At 46.2% G+C, this 16,223-nt stretch overlaps 1 protein-coding gene across 6 annotated transcripts in view; it reads left to right on the forward strand.

Annotated features, from left to right (window-relative positions):
- Positions 1 to 403: 403 nt before the first annotated feature.
- Positions 404 to 16,223, forward strand: part of IQCA1 (IQ motif containing with AAA domain 1) — a 169,826-nt gene continuing 154,006 nt past the window's right edge. For 2 of the 6 annotated variants that reach the window (XM_053283146.1, XM_053283149.1), the window contains exons 1-4: positions 404 to 1,171; positions 3,720 to 4,047; positions 6,943 to 7,059; positions 11,666 to 11,857. In XM_053283146.1, coding sequence (XP_053139121.1) covers positions 1,161 to 1,171; positions 3,720 to 4,047; positions 6,943 to 7,059; positions 11,666 to 11,857 — 648 coding nt within the window. In that variant the 5' untranslated portion in view covers positions 404 to 1,160. Of the gene's footprint in view, positions 1,176 to 3,719; positions 4,048 to 6,942; positions 7,060 to 11,665; positions 11,858 to 16,223 lie in introns of all 6 variants that reach the window. The other 4 variants (XM_053283147.1, XM_053283145.1, XM_053283150.1 and 1 more) reach the window with 4 other exon arrangements.

The following is a 16,223-nucleotide window of genomic DNA, read 5'->3' on the forward strand; positions in this document are numbered from 1 at the left end:
AAATGTTTCAATTACAGTACCTCCTCAAAATGCACCTTTTTGGTGAAGTCTTATAGAAACGAAGCTTTAATACACGCACTTGAACACATCTTCCCTTTACCGTCATTTCCATTCCATTCCATCTTCCTTCCCTCCCTCTATAGTCCCCTCCTCTGTGTCAGTTTGCAAGCCCATCAGGGCAGGGCCCTGTCTTGTTTGTTATTCTATAAAGTTCCATGCACACGGATGACTCTGTATGAGCATATAAAGTAAAATAACAACAACGTGTGAAAAGTGTATCTGGCAGTAAAAGTTGGCAAGCACGGCCATAGCCATATTTACTTTGATTGATTGCTACAATGCGCAATCAACGTAAAGCTCATTGGGACGCTTATTCTCAAGGAGGGGATCCAATGGGACTCTGGCTCCCAAGGTAGTGTGCCTTGAGGACTGCAGCCTTAAGGAGTCCAGCCCGCTTCCCTTGCGTCCGTTCTCCCCAGACCGAAGGAGGAGGAGGACAGGCATCCAGAGAACTCGAGTCAGTGTGCAAAAGGGCCCCCGTCGAGAGAAAGCCGCCCCTCAGTCGCCGGCCGGAGCCCTTTGCTTGTTGCGACAGAAGAAGGAGGCAGCTGCAGCCCGCAGGCTTCCATAGCAACCGCCCGGGGACGGAGAGGAGGAAGCCGGGAGAGGCGCAGCCTCGGTTTGGCGTGGCGTCCAGTTGCTAAGGACGGAGTCGCGTCGCCGGAGACCTTCAACAGCAACCGCAGGAGCAGCAGCCAGATAGGCGGCTGCAAGTTGGAGTTGGGCTGGAGGGGCCCGCTTAATGCGGCTTCGCCGGCGGCGGCGGGCGAGGAGGAGCCGTGGTCGTTAAGGGCCTTAGTCAGCTGTGCGGCAAAGATCGAAGCCTGCACCGAGAAGAAGATTCCGCTCAAGCCCAGGCCCTGACCGGGGAGGACGTGATAACAAAACTGGAGAGGAGGAGGAGGTGGTGGTGGTTTGGGTTTTTAAAAATTTTATTTTTAGAGACGGCCAACCCCAGCCCCTGCCTTTCCCCAGCGCACCTCTCCACCATCCTTCAGAAAGTAGCCCTTTGAAATGGAAAGTTAAAAAGACACGACCGGAGAGAGGGAGAGAAAGAGAGAGCGCAGGGCGGGCGGGGAGAACAAACAGACACCATCATCATGTCCCACAAGTAAGTAAGTAAAACAAAAACAAAAAACAACGCCCCAACTAGAGTTCGAGACGTCGGGAATGACCAAGGCTCAAAGGGCTTAACGGCGTGCAAAATCAAGAGGGAAGACCGGGGTGGGGGTGGCCAGTAGCCTTGCCCCGCACCTGTGTTCAAGTTTAGGCCTGATTATTTCCAGAGGAGTCTCTGTTTGCTCAGATATTATATTCTGGTAGAGAAAACTACTAACTAGGGATGCATGGGGCACAATTCAGCCAATAATGAGCATTTTAAAGACTTATTGGCTAACATACTGAGGAAAATTACTCCAAAGTAATCCTCTTGAAATTAAAAGGGCTTTTAAAAAAAAAAGTTTCAAGGGGACTGTTTTGACTAATTTTCCTCAGTATGTCAACCAGAGATTTTAGTGGAAGAGCACTGCAAGCACACACTTAAAACTTTCCCATTGAAATTACATCATCAATAGTGCTCAAGTGTTGCCTTCAGTGCAGTTTCTGGCAGAGCTTTCTAGTTCTAATCTTGCAGTAGCCTGTTGAGTCTTTTACAGCTTATTCATTCTTATGCACAGTTAGGTGTGCCTAATTAAAAACAAACCCAAACTCCAAGCCTATTATAAACTTTTCAGGTAGTTTATAAGGGGAATGATAGTAGTGCTAAGTAAAAGCATTATGCTTATCTGTCATGAATCTATTTGTGAAGTTCATAGAATACGGACAAAAGATGGTAGCTTGTTTCCCATTTCTCAGGTCACCTCCCTTATTTCTATTGTTCATGAAAGCTCAAAAGCAGTTCTGATTTTCCCCTCAGTTAGCCATTGTAAATGATTGTGCAAGGTCTCTTTCTAAAGCTATTGGCCTGGTATACTAGCTAGTCAGCTGGCGTATGTATTTGTTATATCTCTTCCCTGCTGCCTATTGGTTCCTGATGTTGAGACTCAATAAAATAAATAAAGCATTTTACAACAATTAATTAATAAAAGCACACATCTGCATTAATAGCAGCAGTAATATCTGCACTAGAACCTGTCAGTACAGAACTACCACAGCTTTTGAACTATGAGCCCCTTGGTACAGGGAATAATTATTCCTTTTGGTGTGTAAACCACTTTGAGAACTTCTTGTTGAAGAGTGCTATGTAAGTAATAATACCACCATCTCACAGCCCAAATGTCCCACCTTCCTAGGTGAGCAGAGCACAGCAGGTGCTGACCAACAGCAGCTTTAGTGGGAGCAGGGGGGAGAGGGGGCCTGTGTTCACTCTTCTCTCTGGGGGCCCCTCAGAGTGAGGGAGATAATGAAGAAAATAGATAGGGGTGGACCTGTGAGGCCCGTGTTCTTTGAACCTATCTGCTCAATTATAGCTACACCCCTGAGTGGGAGCTGTATGGCTCTCTAACAGTGGATGCCCCCTCATTCATATGGGCTGTCTTCCCTGCCAGGTAATGTGAGGGTCAGTACAGGGCTAATAAACTGGGGTGTGGAGGGTTGGTGGAAAGGGTTAATATACCCTGATGCACTGCACGAGTGTGTGGTGCATCACAGGGATTCCCCCCCCCCCCAATCCCCAGGCTCCCCACAGTGTGGCACAGCTGCCACATGATCAAGAAAATGGGGTTAAGGGAGTGCTTGCTCCTTTAACCTCATTTTCAAGGGTGGCGACATAGGTGCCATGTTGCCGCCGGGCCCGATCCGGGCAGTTCACACGCGCTTGCAAAATGGCTGGGCTCCTTCAGACCGGTTTTGCACATTTGTGTGAATAACCCCAGTATCTACTGGTAGGTTTGAGAAATACCGCTGGAGAACTATTTCCAGTCAATGTAAACAATACTGAGCTAGATAGACTGGTCAATCTATATTGCTTGACTCCAATGCTTGTCTCTATGTATGAGATAGCTTCATATGAAATGCACCTAAGACAAATATGTTGTAATTGAGTTCCATATCTGGGCATTTCAGCTATAAGTGTTAAGTTGAATTTCTATTTCCGATTGGTTGTTGTGATTTCCCAGTAGAGAACTACTTGTTTGGCTTAGAAACTATTCACAAATGGAGGCAAAACCAGGCTAAGGAAGCCCAGCCTGGTTTTGCCTCTTTGTGTGTATTCCTGGGATCAGGCCCGATCCCGGTGGCATCTTGGCAGCAAACCTGCCTCTGCAGCCACCTTCTAAAATGAGGTTATCCCTATGCACTCCTTCTATTCCTTTCCATTCAAGGATACAACTCTCCCCCTCCACCCCCCCCCCCAAATTATTGACAACTTGTACAGCCCAGTACAAAGTTTTCAGGAAAACTTCAGTATTCATTTTTTCAACTGTTTTGCTAAATCATTTTCTGGATGACTAGGAGCAAAGATGGCAACAATTAATTCTTTGGTTGGGAATAGATTGTAATTTTGAAATACAATTTATGTAGAAATATATTATAGCACTTAATACCTGGTGAGAAATATAATGTTTAGGCACCACAAGTAACAGAACCGATGTGTACAGTTGTATATTATTTAGTACTACTTTTACAAACGTGTTTTCTCCTTTCCCTCCCTCTCCAATCAGCTCTTACAATAAAATATGGGCAGAAGCCCAAGAATCCCTCAATGGTTTGTTACAAAAGGAGATAGAAGGGAAAAGCCAAAAACCACTGAAAGATCGCATGGTAGTTTTTCAAATGCTAGCTACTTTCTACATCAAATACGTACAGATATTTCGCAATTTGGAGGCTGCTTATGATCAAATAGTTCATCCACAAAAGCGCTTAATAATTCGACAAATGTTGGATGGAGTGATGGGCCGTATCCTGGAGCTGAAAAATGAAATGGTGGAGCTGGAGTTCTCAGAATTTCATTACTTTGATGATGTTTTACAGGATCTCAAGCTAGCTCCTGTAAGTATATTTCTAACATAGTTGTTTTCATACTATAGAGTCCAAACCTGAGAAAGTCTGAATAGCTATTTGTTTTATTTAAATAACTCTGTGTCAGGCCTCCACAACATAAGGCCCAGGGACCAGATCCGGCCTGCAGGGACTTTTTTGCTAGCCTACAGGACAGAAAAGTCCTGCAGCAAGAGCAAGAGCCATGTCCTTGGCCTGTCCTGTCACAAGCAGTAGCAATTCAATGTATTTGTCCACAGGTGAGGGACCAGATATTCCTCACCTGCCTTGCAAGTCCCGCCTCTGGGCCAGAGCCCAACAACACCATCCCTCATCTCTCTTTCCTCATGCCTTTCCCCCAGAGTCCAGCCCTCTGCCCCCTCACTTTCATTAATTTTCTGATAGTTAATTTTAGGGAAATTCTGGCCCACCCAAACATTTGAGTTGTGCACCTGCTCTAAGTTAATTGCAATGGCTGAAACCCTAATGAAGCACTTGTGCAAGGATGTTGTGACATCACAACACTATTGTGTTGTTAACTACTTGTGCTAAGTCTGAAACTTGTAAACTAAGTCTGAGACTAGTGTTGTGCTACTGCTGCAGGCATGCTTGTTCTTGCACAACAGTTACACCATATGCAACATGCCTCATTTGTTTTAATGGGAACTTCTGCGTTCCCAAGAGTGCTGTGGCACAGTTCTGCAAATCTCCATTTTTTTGGTGTAACTAAGTCACCCTCTTGCACTAGTGTAACTTTTCTTATTCCGCATGCAGTTAGTTGCTCTGGATGTTGGCCAGTATTTATAAAGATTGCAACTCTCGTTGCAAAATAGCACATCCAATCATACATGGAGAAAGGGTTGTTTTGTTGTTTTTACATTACATTACTACTGTGCCATCAAGTAGCACTCTGGAAGCTGATATAATAGGACCAAATGAGAAATGATTGTTTAATTCATTTAGGAGGCATCAGACTTTGTCATAGTGATGATTCCTAGATCAAGAAGAGAAAAATGTAGTTTGTTCTCAACTTTAATCAACATATGTAATAATAACTCTCCTGCCTCGGTGAAAGCAGATTAGTGGAGAAAAGAGAGATTAGAGATCATTTTGATCCATAATATTTAAATCCCATAAAAGCAAGGGGCTGGAAATATATAAAAGAGAGCATCTTTTAACACAGTGTATGTCCCAATGGGTGAAAGAAGCACCTGCCAGACATGGCATCTCCTTTTCCATACGCGAAAAGGCCTTTGGCTGTGCAGCTTGTCACCAACTGAAGTGATTATGTGAGAGCTGACTGCACCTTTCAAGCAGTGGTTTACAAAAAGCTGACCCAACTTGTAGTAGAAACTCAGCATAGTTTAAGTCTAAACCATGACTGCTGTTTGTGGAGAAGATTGTGAGACTGGATCCTGAGTAGAGGCATGCCAACTTATTCTGTAATGAAAGCACACACATAATGTATGTGCTTTCATTACACACATTATATACATGTCAACTTATCATGTAATGAAAACACACACTAGGCTTTAAGGAGTTGGGGAGGAGCTGATTCTTCCCCCCAGTTTCAAGATTCATATAATTTCAAGATTCATATAATTAACTTCTTTTCTCAAACAACTCCACCTGTTGCCCACATCAGGTACTGTCCATACATTTTCTGTTTTTAAAAGAACAGCTATATTTAAGTCCAGATTCCAATGGGAAGTGTGTTCACATTCAGCACATAAAGGCATTTTTGCAAGAACTTTCCAAATGGCTCTTTGAACTCTCTTGAGTTAATAAAGTAGTATAGCAATTAGATATATGAGATTTCCACAGAGAAATTGGACAGGAAACACCAGCAGTGTTTCTCCTTTGAAAAGCTCTCAGTGTTACCAAGGCATAAAATAGTGCTTTAGCCTTCCCATAGATGTAGAAATATGGGCAACCACATGTATAGCTAGAAAGGAACCTTATAGTCTCTGCTCCCATTCCATAAATGCAATGTCCTGCTTTGCATGGCGGGAGGGGGAGGTACTCCTGTTGATTTCTAGGCAGTTTATTGAAGTTAAAATACTGTGTTCTGTGATTATTTCTTTCTCTCCCAACAAGGCAAATTATCAAGTAAGCATTTCTGAGAGGATTTGACATGGTTACCCTGCAGCCCAACATGTTGATGCAAGCCCTTCTTCCAACAGTGGATTGTACTTAAGGGCTTCCTGTCCCTCACTTTGCTTCTTCCTTTCCTGCACTTGTTTAACACTATATGGATAGGAAATGTATGGCTATACACTTCTATATGTAGACAGATAGAAAGATACACTTTCTGGCATCAGTGCCATCTGTTTTTATTTCTTTAATCATTCTCAACATTAGTGTTTTTGAGTACTCCCATCTGTTTCATATATGCTTGTGTCCCATGTGTTGCTTCCGTACATGGAAGAAGCTCTGTTTGAATGTGGGGAATGGGCAATTTTCACTAATCTTTTCCCCTCTCCAGCCCCCTATGTCCCCCTCATATCTGTTCCTGGGGATCTCTGTGGTGGTGGGGATGGGGTGGGGTGCAGCAGTCTTCAGAGGTAAAGAGACTGATAAAAATAGACCTCCTCCCAATTGCACAAGCAGAGCTTCTTTCATTCAAGAAGGAAGTTCTTGCTGTACAATCCATTATCTTGTAAACTTTTAATTGGTGTCATAGCCAAGCTTTCAGTTGCATTAACAAGCTTTAGAGGTCTCTGCACTGAGAATGCAGAACTCCAGTTATTATTTTTGTTAAATAAATTAAGAAGTTAGAATCCAAACAGTTGCAGAGTATTAACAGCAAAACTAGAAATGTGTCCGGGCAGTTTTTACTTGTCTATATTAAGAAAGGTATTAAATGGATGACTAACATGGTTTACAAATTGTTCTTTCCTTCAACAGGAAAACATTGACATTCCTATACCAAGGTATTTTATCAAGGAGAAAGTGAAGGTGTTGAAAGAGAGAGAGAGAATCCTTGCCCAGATATTGTTTGAAGCTGGAATGTATGATGAACCTGTAAGTTTATGTCTAATATTATCTATACCTAGTAAAAATCCAGGACTAGCCCTAGATATTGTGACACCCAAGCAAGGGACAGCATCTATCAACCTATGCCACCTGTGGCCCTATGTCTGCCTTTCATAGTTGTGCAACATCCCTGTCAGTGTTGTGCATCTCTATAGATGTGTTGGACATTTGATTGGAAAGCAAGTCCTGGAATCAGTAAGCAGTAAAATTGTTTGTCTTGCCTTTTTCCTGAGTTGAAGCAGAATTGTGACATAACTAAAGAAGGCACTGTCAGTTAGCTGATTGATATGTATTGCAATCAAAGCATCCTATTCAAGTGGTCTATTTCGTGATAGTGTTCTGTCTTTCCCCTTCTGCTGAATTATAAATTATAAGCACCCTATAGCAGGGATCTGCTGTTTTTAATGTCAGTTTGTGTTGCTTCATGTAAATTGATGGTGCTGTACTACAACAACAAACAAATAAATAAGTGCAGATAAGGATCAGGTCTTGAATTACCTAAGCATTAAGTTGTGTAAAATGTTCCAGTCTTGTAAAATATAGTTGTGATAGATAAACTTTATTACGACAGTACAACAGAAAAAAAAGAAGGGAAAAAAAACATTACATGAGACTAGAGCGTATAGTACAAATAATGTAGCAAAACGTAGCCACATTGAAAGTGATCTCTTTACAAAAATTAGATAGCAAAAACTCTAAGTAAAATTCATCAGAGTGACCTGGAAAATTCTCCAAGAGAGGAGAAATTAGTTTTAAACGAGCGTTACTATAAAATTTACAATATAAAGTATAGAATATTATCTAAATATGCTGCCGGTTTGGAATTAAAAAGTTGTTTCCCCAGATAGATACCACTCCTTAGACAGGCTGTATCCACTTGTAATTCTGTATCAGCAATACGCTGCTTAATATCCTGCCAGGCCTGATCATGTCCTAATCTAAGAATTTCCTCATGGGAGAACCCAAACTGAAGAAGTTTGTTTTTAACAATGAGTACCTCAATTTATCTGGATTCAGTCTCAGTTTCTTATCCCTCTTCCAGCCCATCACCGTCTTGAAGCAGACATTTAAGGAGGGTTATGTTATGTTTTATGTTATGTTATCTCCCGATTATGTTGACATGGAGAAATAGATTTGGGTGCCATCAGCATACTGATAGCACCCTGCAGCAAATCTCCGGATGATCTCTCCCAGCCGTTTCATGTAGTTGTTAAACAACATCGGACATAATACGGAGCCCTGAGGGACACCATACACAAGTACAGATTTTGAAAAACAACAGGCTCCAAGGGACACCATCTGGAACTTTCCCAATAGGTAGGAGCGGAACTACTGCAAAGCAGTGTCTCCCACTCCCAACCCCCTCAGACGCTCTAGAAGTTAAATCATGGTTGACAGTATCAGAAGCCTCCGACAGGTCCAAAAGGACCAACAGAGTCACACTTCCTCTGTCAATTCCCAATTGGAGATCATCCATCAGGCCAACCAAGGCAGTCTCCACCCCAAAGCCCACCCGAAAGCCAGTTTGAAATGGGTCTAGATAATCAGTTTCCTCCAAGACTGTCTAGAGTTTGGAGGCCACCACCCTCTCAATTACTTTGCCCAGTCATGGAAGGTTGGAGACAGGCCTGTAGCTGCTCAACTCTGAGGGATTCAAGGTAGGCTTCTTCAGAAGTGGTCTAATAATTGCCTCCTTGAGACAAGGAGGCATCGTGCCTTCCCTCAGAGAAGCATTTATAATCTCTACCAGGCCTTCTACAACAACCCCGCTGCCAGACAGTATAAGCCATGTCGGGCAAGGGTCAAGAGAACAGATGGTAGGCCGTACCGTTCCAATCAGCTTGTCCACATCCTCAGGAGTCACAAACTGTAACTGCTCCAACTTAACTACAGAAGAGGAGTCTCTGGACAGCTCCACATCAGACACTGAAGCAATTGTGTAAATGGAGTCTAAGTTGGCCCAAATACAAGAGATTTCCCCCCACAAATAATTCATTAAAGACGCCACAGCACGTAATAGATAGTTCCAGATTCTGATTCAAGGGAGATGGGGCACATACTAGCCCTCTACAACCCTGAACACCTCTGCTGGATGTGAACTTGCAGGTGCAATACGGGCAGAAAAGAATTGCTTCTTTGCCGCATATATTGCCTGAGCATAGATCTTCAAATGCGCTCTATGTTGCAATCTGTCTGATTCAAGCTGAGTCTTTCTCCACTTGTGCTCCAGTCATCTACCTTGCTGTTTCAGCCCCCATAGTTCTTCCGTTTACCAAGGGGCCAATTTTGAAGCGGGTCGGAGAAGACACTTAGGAGTGATCATGTCTACTGCCCCGGAGAGTTTGCTGTCTCAGTTCTGTTGGAGATGAACTTCCAGTGCATCGACCTTTTGCACCAACTGTCCTAATGACCACTAGGGGCATTGGGAGTAGAGTCAGTGAGTCAGGGTCTCCCTATCTGTCCCTTCTCTATGACCCCTGGACTGACTCTGCAGCACTTCCTGTGCTGAGTCACAGTCCTTCCTTTCCTCCTAGAGAGCAGATGGAAACATCTCTCTCCTTACCTATCCACTATGTAGTCCTTTAGATTAGAGATAGGTCTTTCCTATCTAAGTGTATTTAACCAATAAATATTTAGTGTTTGGTCATACAAGGATCTCCATGTGTTTTCTCTAAACAGTTGCAATATCCAAACCATCCTCTGCTACCTACTCTGTAACTGGAGTGTGTGCTCATTCCTTAGTGCTCTGCTGTTTTACCTATTGTGGGTAAACATCAACAACCTCTAACAAGTTCTCCACCAGGGCATCAACAGGATTGCTGGCAGAGCCAACACTAAATCCCTCCAAGGCTTCTCGAACTCCTATTGGATCCAATAATCTTCTTGGGCGGATCATCCTTATAGGTTCCTCACCCCTGCAAGAAGTGATTATGAGTGCAACCTTAACCAGATGGTGATCCGTTCATGACAATGGGGAAATCACAAGAGTCCCCAACCACAGAACACCACCCTGATCAGAGTGAAAGACCAAATCAAGCATGTGACCAACAGTGTGCATTGGTCCTGAGACCACTTGGGATAGGCCCATAGTTGTCATGGCCTCTATGAACTCCTCAGCCACCCTGGACAGATTGGTCCCGAAATGAACATTGAAGTCCCCCAGCACCACAAGCCTGGGGGACTCAAACACCAAGCCCAAGACCAAGTCCGTCAGCAAAGTTAGGGAGTCTGTTGAGCAGCGGGGTGATCGGTACACCAACAGAAGTCCCATTCTGTCCCTGGTCCCCAGACTTAAGTATGCACATTCAATATGGTCTGGCACTTCAACAGGGATCCTGGTAAGGGAGAAGTTATTCTTATGGCCCGCAGACACTCCACCTCCCTGCCCACGGTCCCTCACCCGCTCCTCTACAGAGTACCCTGGAGGAAGAAGCCGGGACCAGATCGAGCCACCAGCCTCCTCCATCCAGGTCTCTGTAATACATACCAGGTCGGTGCCTTCATCCAGAATCAGATCATGGATGGTTTCTGATTTGTTCTGAACTGACCTGGCATTACAAAGGAGCAAGGCAAGGTTCCAAGAGTGGTCGGCACTGCTCCTCAAGGTCATAGAGCTGGCAGGACAGCCCTAAAGGGAAATAGCTATTAGATTTCCAATTCCCCTTCCCCTGTAATGGCATGCTGACCTGCCAATGTTACTTCTTCTGTTCCACACCGCCACCAGTATTGCCTCCCCATAATCAGTGGATATGTCTCCTGTCTCCCCATCTCCAGGTAAGCCCAGACACATTATAATTAGTCCACCCAGGACTAATTAAAGTGGAAGCCCCACTATTAAATACCCACCCACATGCAGATTCTTTGGCCAGGAAACCTGGCCCTCGCCCTTGCTGTTCCCCAAAGGGGTGACTCCCTCTTTCTTTTTTGTTCTTTCCCTATCCCATAGGTCTCTTTGCACCATTTTTCAGTTCATACTTCCTCATCCCCACAGTTCTTCTCTTTTTCTTCTTTTTGGCCCTGTTTCTGTCCTCTCCTTATTAATCTGTACTTCCCCTCATTAAGTTCAGTGTTGATAAAACCACACATGGCTTTCACTCTCCCAACAATTCATGTGTTGAAAGAGTCTCCTCAGATGCAGGTAAACTGTGGCTGGCTGTAAAGGCTAGAAAAGCTGGTATAATCTCTGATTCCTTGAAGAGGTGGAGCAATGTGGACATAGTGATACAGGAATTCCACACTCATCTTTGATGGGCTTTGGTGGGCCTTAGTTGTACCCACAGAAAGATAGGAAAGGGCAAATAGTAAACAGGACCCAAAGTAAGCTAGTTGTGACTAAGCACCTATGAAGTCAATGCGTTATGACTAACTTAAGCCCCATGAATCTCAATTAGACTGAGTCATGACTAACATCTGGAATCTTGTCCAGTAGGTATTTGGAATTTCCCCATGAGGCCACAGACAGTCAAAGGGTTTGCCATAATTGACCTTATATTTTCATCTCCACTATCTCAGGTCTACACAACATAAGGTCAATTGTCATGACAAATGCACTGTGTGTTTTATTCTTGTTCTGCTCTCCAATTTTATGTTACAGAAAAAATATGTGAAGGTCATGCCCTTAGAAGAAGCAATTCGAGCAATTCAAATATCTGAACGGGCTCGACAGGGTCGGCTCAGGGCTACATTCATGAAGCAAATCTACCTTGAAGAAAAGAGAGAGAAGCTAGCCAGACTTCATGGTGTAAAAGGCCCAGATCTGGAAGCTGCTGCATTGTACATTCAAAGGGTAAAACACACATTTCCATCCAAAATGTATTGTTGTGAAAGCTCAGAAAGACAGAGTCTGGTGTTGCTCCCTTCAGCACTCTGGTATTGCCAGCACTCTGCCATCTGTTGTTCCCTCCCTTCCTGAACTTAACTTGTGAAGAAAATAGGGAAACTTACAGCCCCACTTGCATATTTCTCGAAATAATGGAGGCTCCACAATTATAGTTACAAGTACCAGTAGACCTCAATATTCGCAGGAGTTCTGTTCCCGGCTGTAGCTTTGGGGGCAATGGGAGAGTGGGGGTTAGGTTCCTGGGTGGCTCAAAAATGGCTAAAAATTGCCAAAACAAAAATTGCCAAAAAAAGTGGGGGGGGGGGGAGAGCAGGGGGGGAACACTCTGGGGTTGCCTCTGCTGTCATGAGGCCTTTGAAACACCATCTTCTACACACACACACACACACACACACACACTTGTAAGGAGAAGTTTGAGAAAGCAAACTAGGGAGCTGAGTGTGGAGCCTAGTCAAGCCCATTGCAAGCCAGGCCTGAACCTTGGTGCGAGTTTGGGCTTAAGTGTATAATGACTAATGAGTTCAGGGGGCAAACCTTTGAGTTTGCCATTCCAAATTTCAGTCTCATCATTGATTTACCTAATATTAATTTTGCTGCCATTTCTCCACTGTGCTGCTTAAGGTGGCTATAGAGTGGCATAGCATGTGCTATTCTAATTAAAGATGGGAGATACCCTGCCTCCCCACCTTCGAACTGGCCAAACTGCCAGTCTTTTGAACTGGTTTGGGGGACCATAAAGGGCCTCCAAACCAGTTCTGTGCACAACTCTAGTACCAGATTCCTGCACTTTGCAGAGTTGGTTTAGAAGAACTTGAACGTCCCTTCCAACTCTAAACTGTTATTCTTAGTGTCAAAGAGCCATTCTCTTATGCTGATTAGATTAGATGACAAATACACTCCTTCCGACTCTATAATACATGCAAATGTGTATGAATATGAATGGGTGAAAGTTCTAAGGATCTGGAACGTGATCCATTGTGGTCATAAGGCATGGGTTCTGCACCTGCGCAGGAACCTCATGGGCTGATTGAATAGCTCCTCGTCACGCCCCTTCCGCCTGCACATGCCGTGCTGAGTCTTCGAGAGGCGGCTGGGGCGTCTATTCCCCAGTTTCTCTTTGACCGCCTTAGTGTTCACACCTCAGAGCTGAAGCTCCTCGTTACTGTTGTTTGTTTTACTATTCTGTTGACCTCGGAACTTGTTAAACGGACTACCCCTTTGCCTAACGGACTGGACTTGTTCTTTGTGGATTTCTCGGAACTTTGACTCGGATTGCTGATTACCGTTTTCTTCACTGTGCCTGGCTTCGACGTTTGATTGTTTGTCTCACTCGGCTTGACCCGGACCATGCCTGGACTTTCTTTGACTTGCATTGAGCCCTTGTATATATCTATACGGGCGATGGAAGTTACCAAATCTTTCAAGCGCTGCGTGAAATGTCGTGCGAAACTGCCTTCTACGGACCACCACGACTCCTGCCTGATGTGTCTGGGGGAAGAGCACAACACAGTAACTTGTAAGATTTGCTGCTCTTTTTCTAAACAGATTAGACAAAATAGGACTCTCCGCCTTCGGGCTGCGCTGTACGACGAGGCACTTCGCCCTCCGACGCCGCGCCCCACTGCCTCGCCTAAGTCCCTGTCGACATCGACAGCCCCCTCGACATCGACCTCTTCGATGTCAGACGCAGCCCCTGCCGACCGTGGAACTGCAACCGGGCAGTCTAAAACCGCGTCGAAGACTAGCGAGAAGGGGTTTAAGCGACCTTCCCATGTTTCCAAGAAGGCGCACAAATACGGGCACCATGAACACCGAAAGAGGGGACACTCTGACGTTGAGACTTCTGATGCTCCACCGATGAGGAAGCATCACACCCCCCCTCCGACGGCGGCCCAGACCTTTGGAGGAGACTCGGACAACTCCGTCTCTGAAGTTTGGTCCCCTGCGCCGCCTCCTGCTACTTCGACATCGACTCTCTCGATGTTGGCGCAGCCTCCTCTATCGATGACGATACCGTCTGCCGAGCCGACCACGTCAATATCGATGACACCGATGTTGACAGCGAGGGTTGTGCATTTACTCTCCCCGGCTCAAACGCCGATCCAGTCGCCTGCTACCCCCTGCACTCCTCGGATGCAGTCGCTGGAGGTGGAGGAGTATCCAGATCTGCGAGACCTGATGGGTTCGACATCCGGAATGCCGTCCGGCTCTACTTTCCGCGGCTTCTTGACTGCGGGCCTCGATATTGAGAGGGACATGCTCGACTCTGGACTGCCTAAATCGCCGGCTTGCTCACCATTACTTCAGCTATCGACATTGACGACCCCCTCGACATCGGGGCTTCCCTCGACATCGATACAGGTGCTGCCTACGACATCGCTGCCGATTACGTTGCAGCACCCGACCCCGCCATCAACGTCGACTACGGCACTGTCAGCGGCGCTCCAGCCTTCTACCCCGCTCCATCCGTCTACGATGCTGCGACCTTCGACTTCGAAGCAACTGGAAGCCTCCGCTACAGCTCAACTTCTGAAAGCCTTGGCGGCTACTCACCACCAGCTAGCGTTCATATCTCCTAAGCCTCCAGAGCATGTCTGTGGCTTTCGACACTCGCTACTACAAGACTATGCTGACTTTCTCCGTTGGAGAACCAGACAACTTCCTGGACAAGCACCTACCTGTGTGCCACAGTCTACCCAGATCGTGGAACAACCTTTCCAGGATCCATTGGGACTCCCGGCCCAGATGTCATTGGGGGCTACCATGCAACTGCCTCACATGCCACAGCAGCCCCCGCTCCAGCTTCCACAGGCGCAACCACAAGCACCTCTGGTCTCGGCGGCCCAACAGCCACAACTTCCCTCTCAACCTTCGGAGAAGCCAGGGGGCAAGCGGAAGAAGAAGTCCACCCCTCTGCCTTCCCCAGCTGACGAGGAAGAGGACTCTTCCCAGGACTCCGACTCTGACAATTTTAGCCGGAGGTCTGACCTGCCCTCTGACGTTCCACCGAGACTCTCTACTTCCCCCACGGAGGAACTCAAGGCGTATCATGCCTTGATTAGAGACATTGCGGAGGCATTGGGCATGGAACTGAAGTCTCCTGACACTGACGTTGTAGACCCGGTCTACAACATGATGCGAAAATCAAAGACATCCCATCCTGTAGCCCTTACTATGATACCAGGCATCAGCAAAGCAGCCAAAACGGCTTGGGAGACTTTGCATGTTTCAGCTCCCACTCCTAAACGTTTAGAAAATTTAGACCGCATTACCGGGGATGACGACACTTACCTTTGCGTCACCCAACGCCGAATTCGATGGTTATTGACTGCGCGACAACAGCTCAAGGCGCCTGACGTCACATGACCCCTGCTGATAAAGAAGGTCGAAAGCTCGACGTGCTGGGCAGGAAGATCTACTCAACCACCAGTCTCGCTATCCGCATAGCCAACTATGCCGCTTGTATGGCTCGTTATACTCACCTCCTATGGGACTCCCTGTTGCAGGACTCCACCTCGATGTCTCCAGAGGAATTCCAGGGGAAATTTAATGAAACCTATGAGAGGACAACAGCGGTTACGAGACAGCAGTTAAGCACTTTTAAACACCTTGCGGAAACGGAATCCCGCACCATGGTGACCGCGGTTAGCATGTGCCGCCATGCCTGGCTACGTTCTACGTGCTTACAGCAGGATATGAAAGAGAAAGTGGAGGGCCTTGCCTTCGATGGTAAGGGCCTTTTCCATGATGACATGGATTCCACCATGGAGTCCCTGAAAAAGTCCAAGTTCACGGCATGCACCTTCATGGCATCTTCGACCGCTTTGAACACCTTCTCTAAGGGCCGCGCTTTCCAACGCCAGCGCCCCTACAGATACCAGGACAAGAGGGAGTACAAGCATCCATACCGCCCTGTCCAACGTTCTAAAGGATTCCGCCAAAAATCGAAGGGCCTCACCTCCCGCCCTCCCAAGGACAATTCCAAATAGGGATTTTGATGGGCCTGTCCGACCACTGCACGTTCTAATGACACCTCCCCGTCCCACTTTGGGCCCCCCTCCACCTACGGAGCCCAGCCATGCCAGGACCCTTTCCATCGATCCTGCAGCTGCCGGCAATACCATCAGGCTGGCAAGCTACGCCCAGGCGTGGCACAACATAACATCCGATCGTTGGGTGCTCGGCATAATCCAGACCGGCTACGCGTTGGAGTTCAGGATCTGACCGCCGTTCTCGGGGATACTCTTCATGCCAGCCACGAGAGTGCTGCAGGAGGAAGTGAGACTGTTGTTAGGAAAACAAGCGATTGTTC

Source organism: Hemicordylus capensis, chromosome 1, assembly GCF_027244095.1.
Source record: "Hemicordylus capensis ecotype Gifberg chromosome 1, rHemCap1.1.pri, whole genome shotgun sequence".
Taxonomy (NCBI): domain Eukaryota; kingdom Metazoa; phylum Chordata; class Lepidosauria; order Squamata; family Cordylidae; genus Hemicordylus; species Hemicordylus capensis.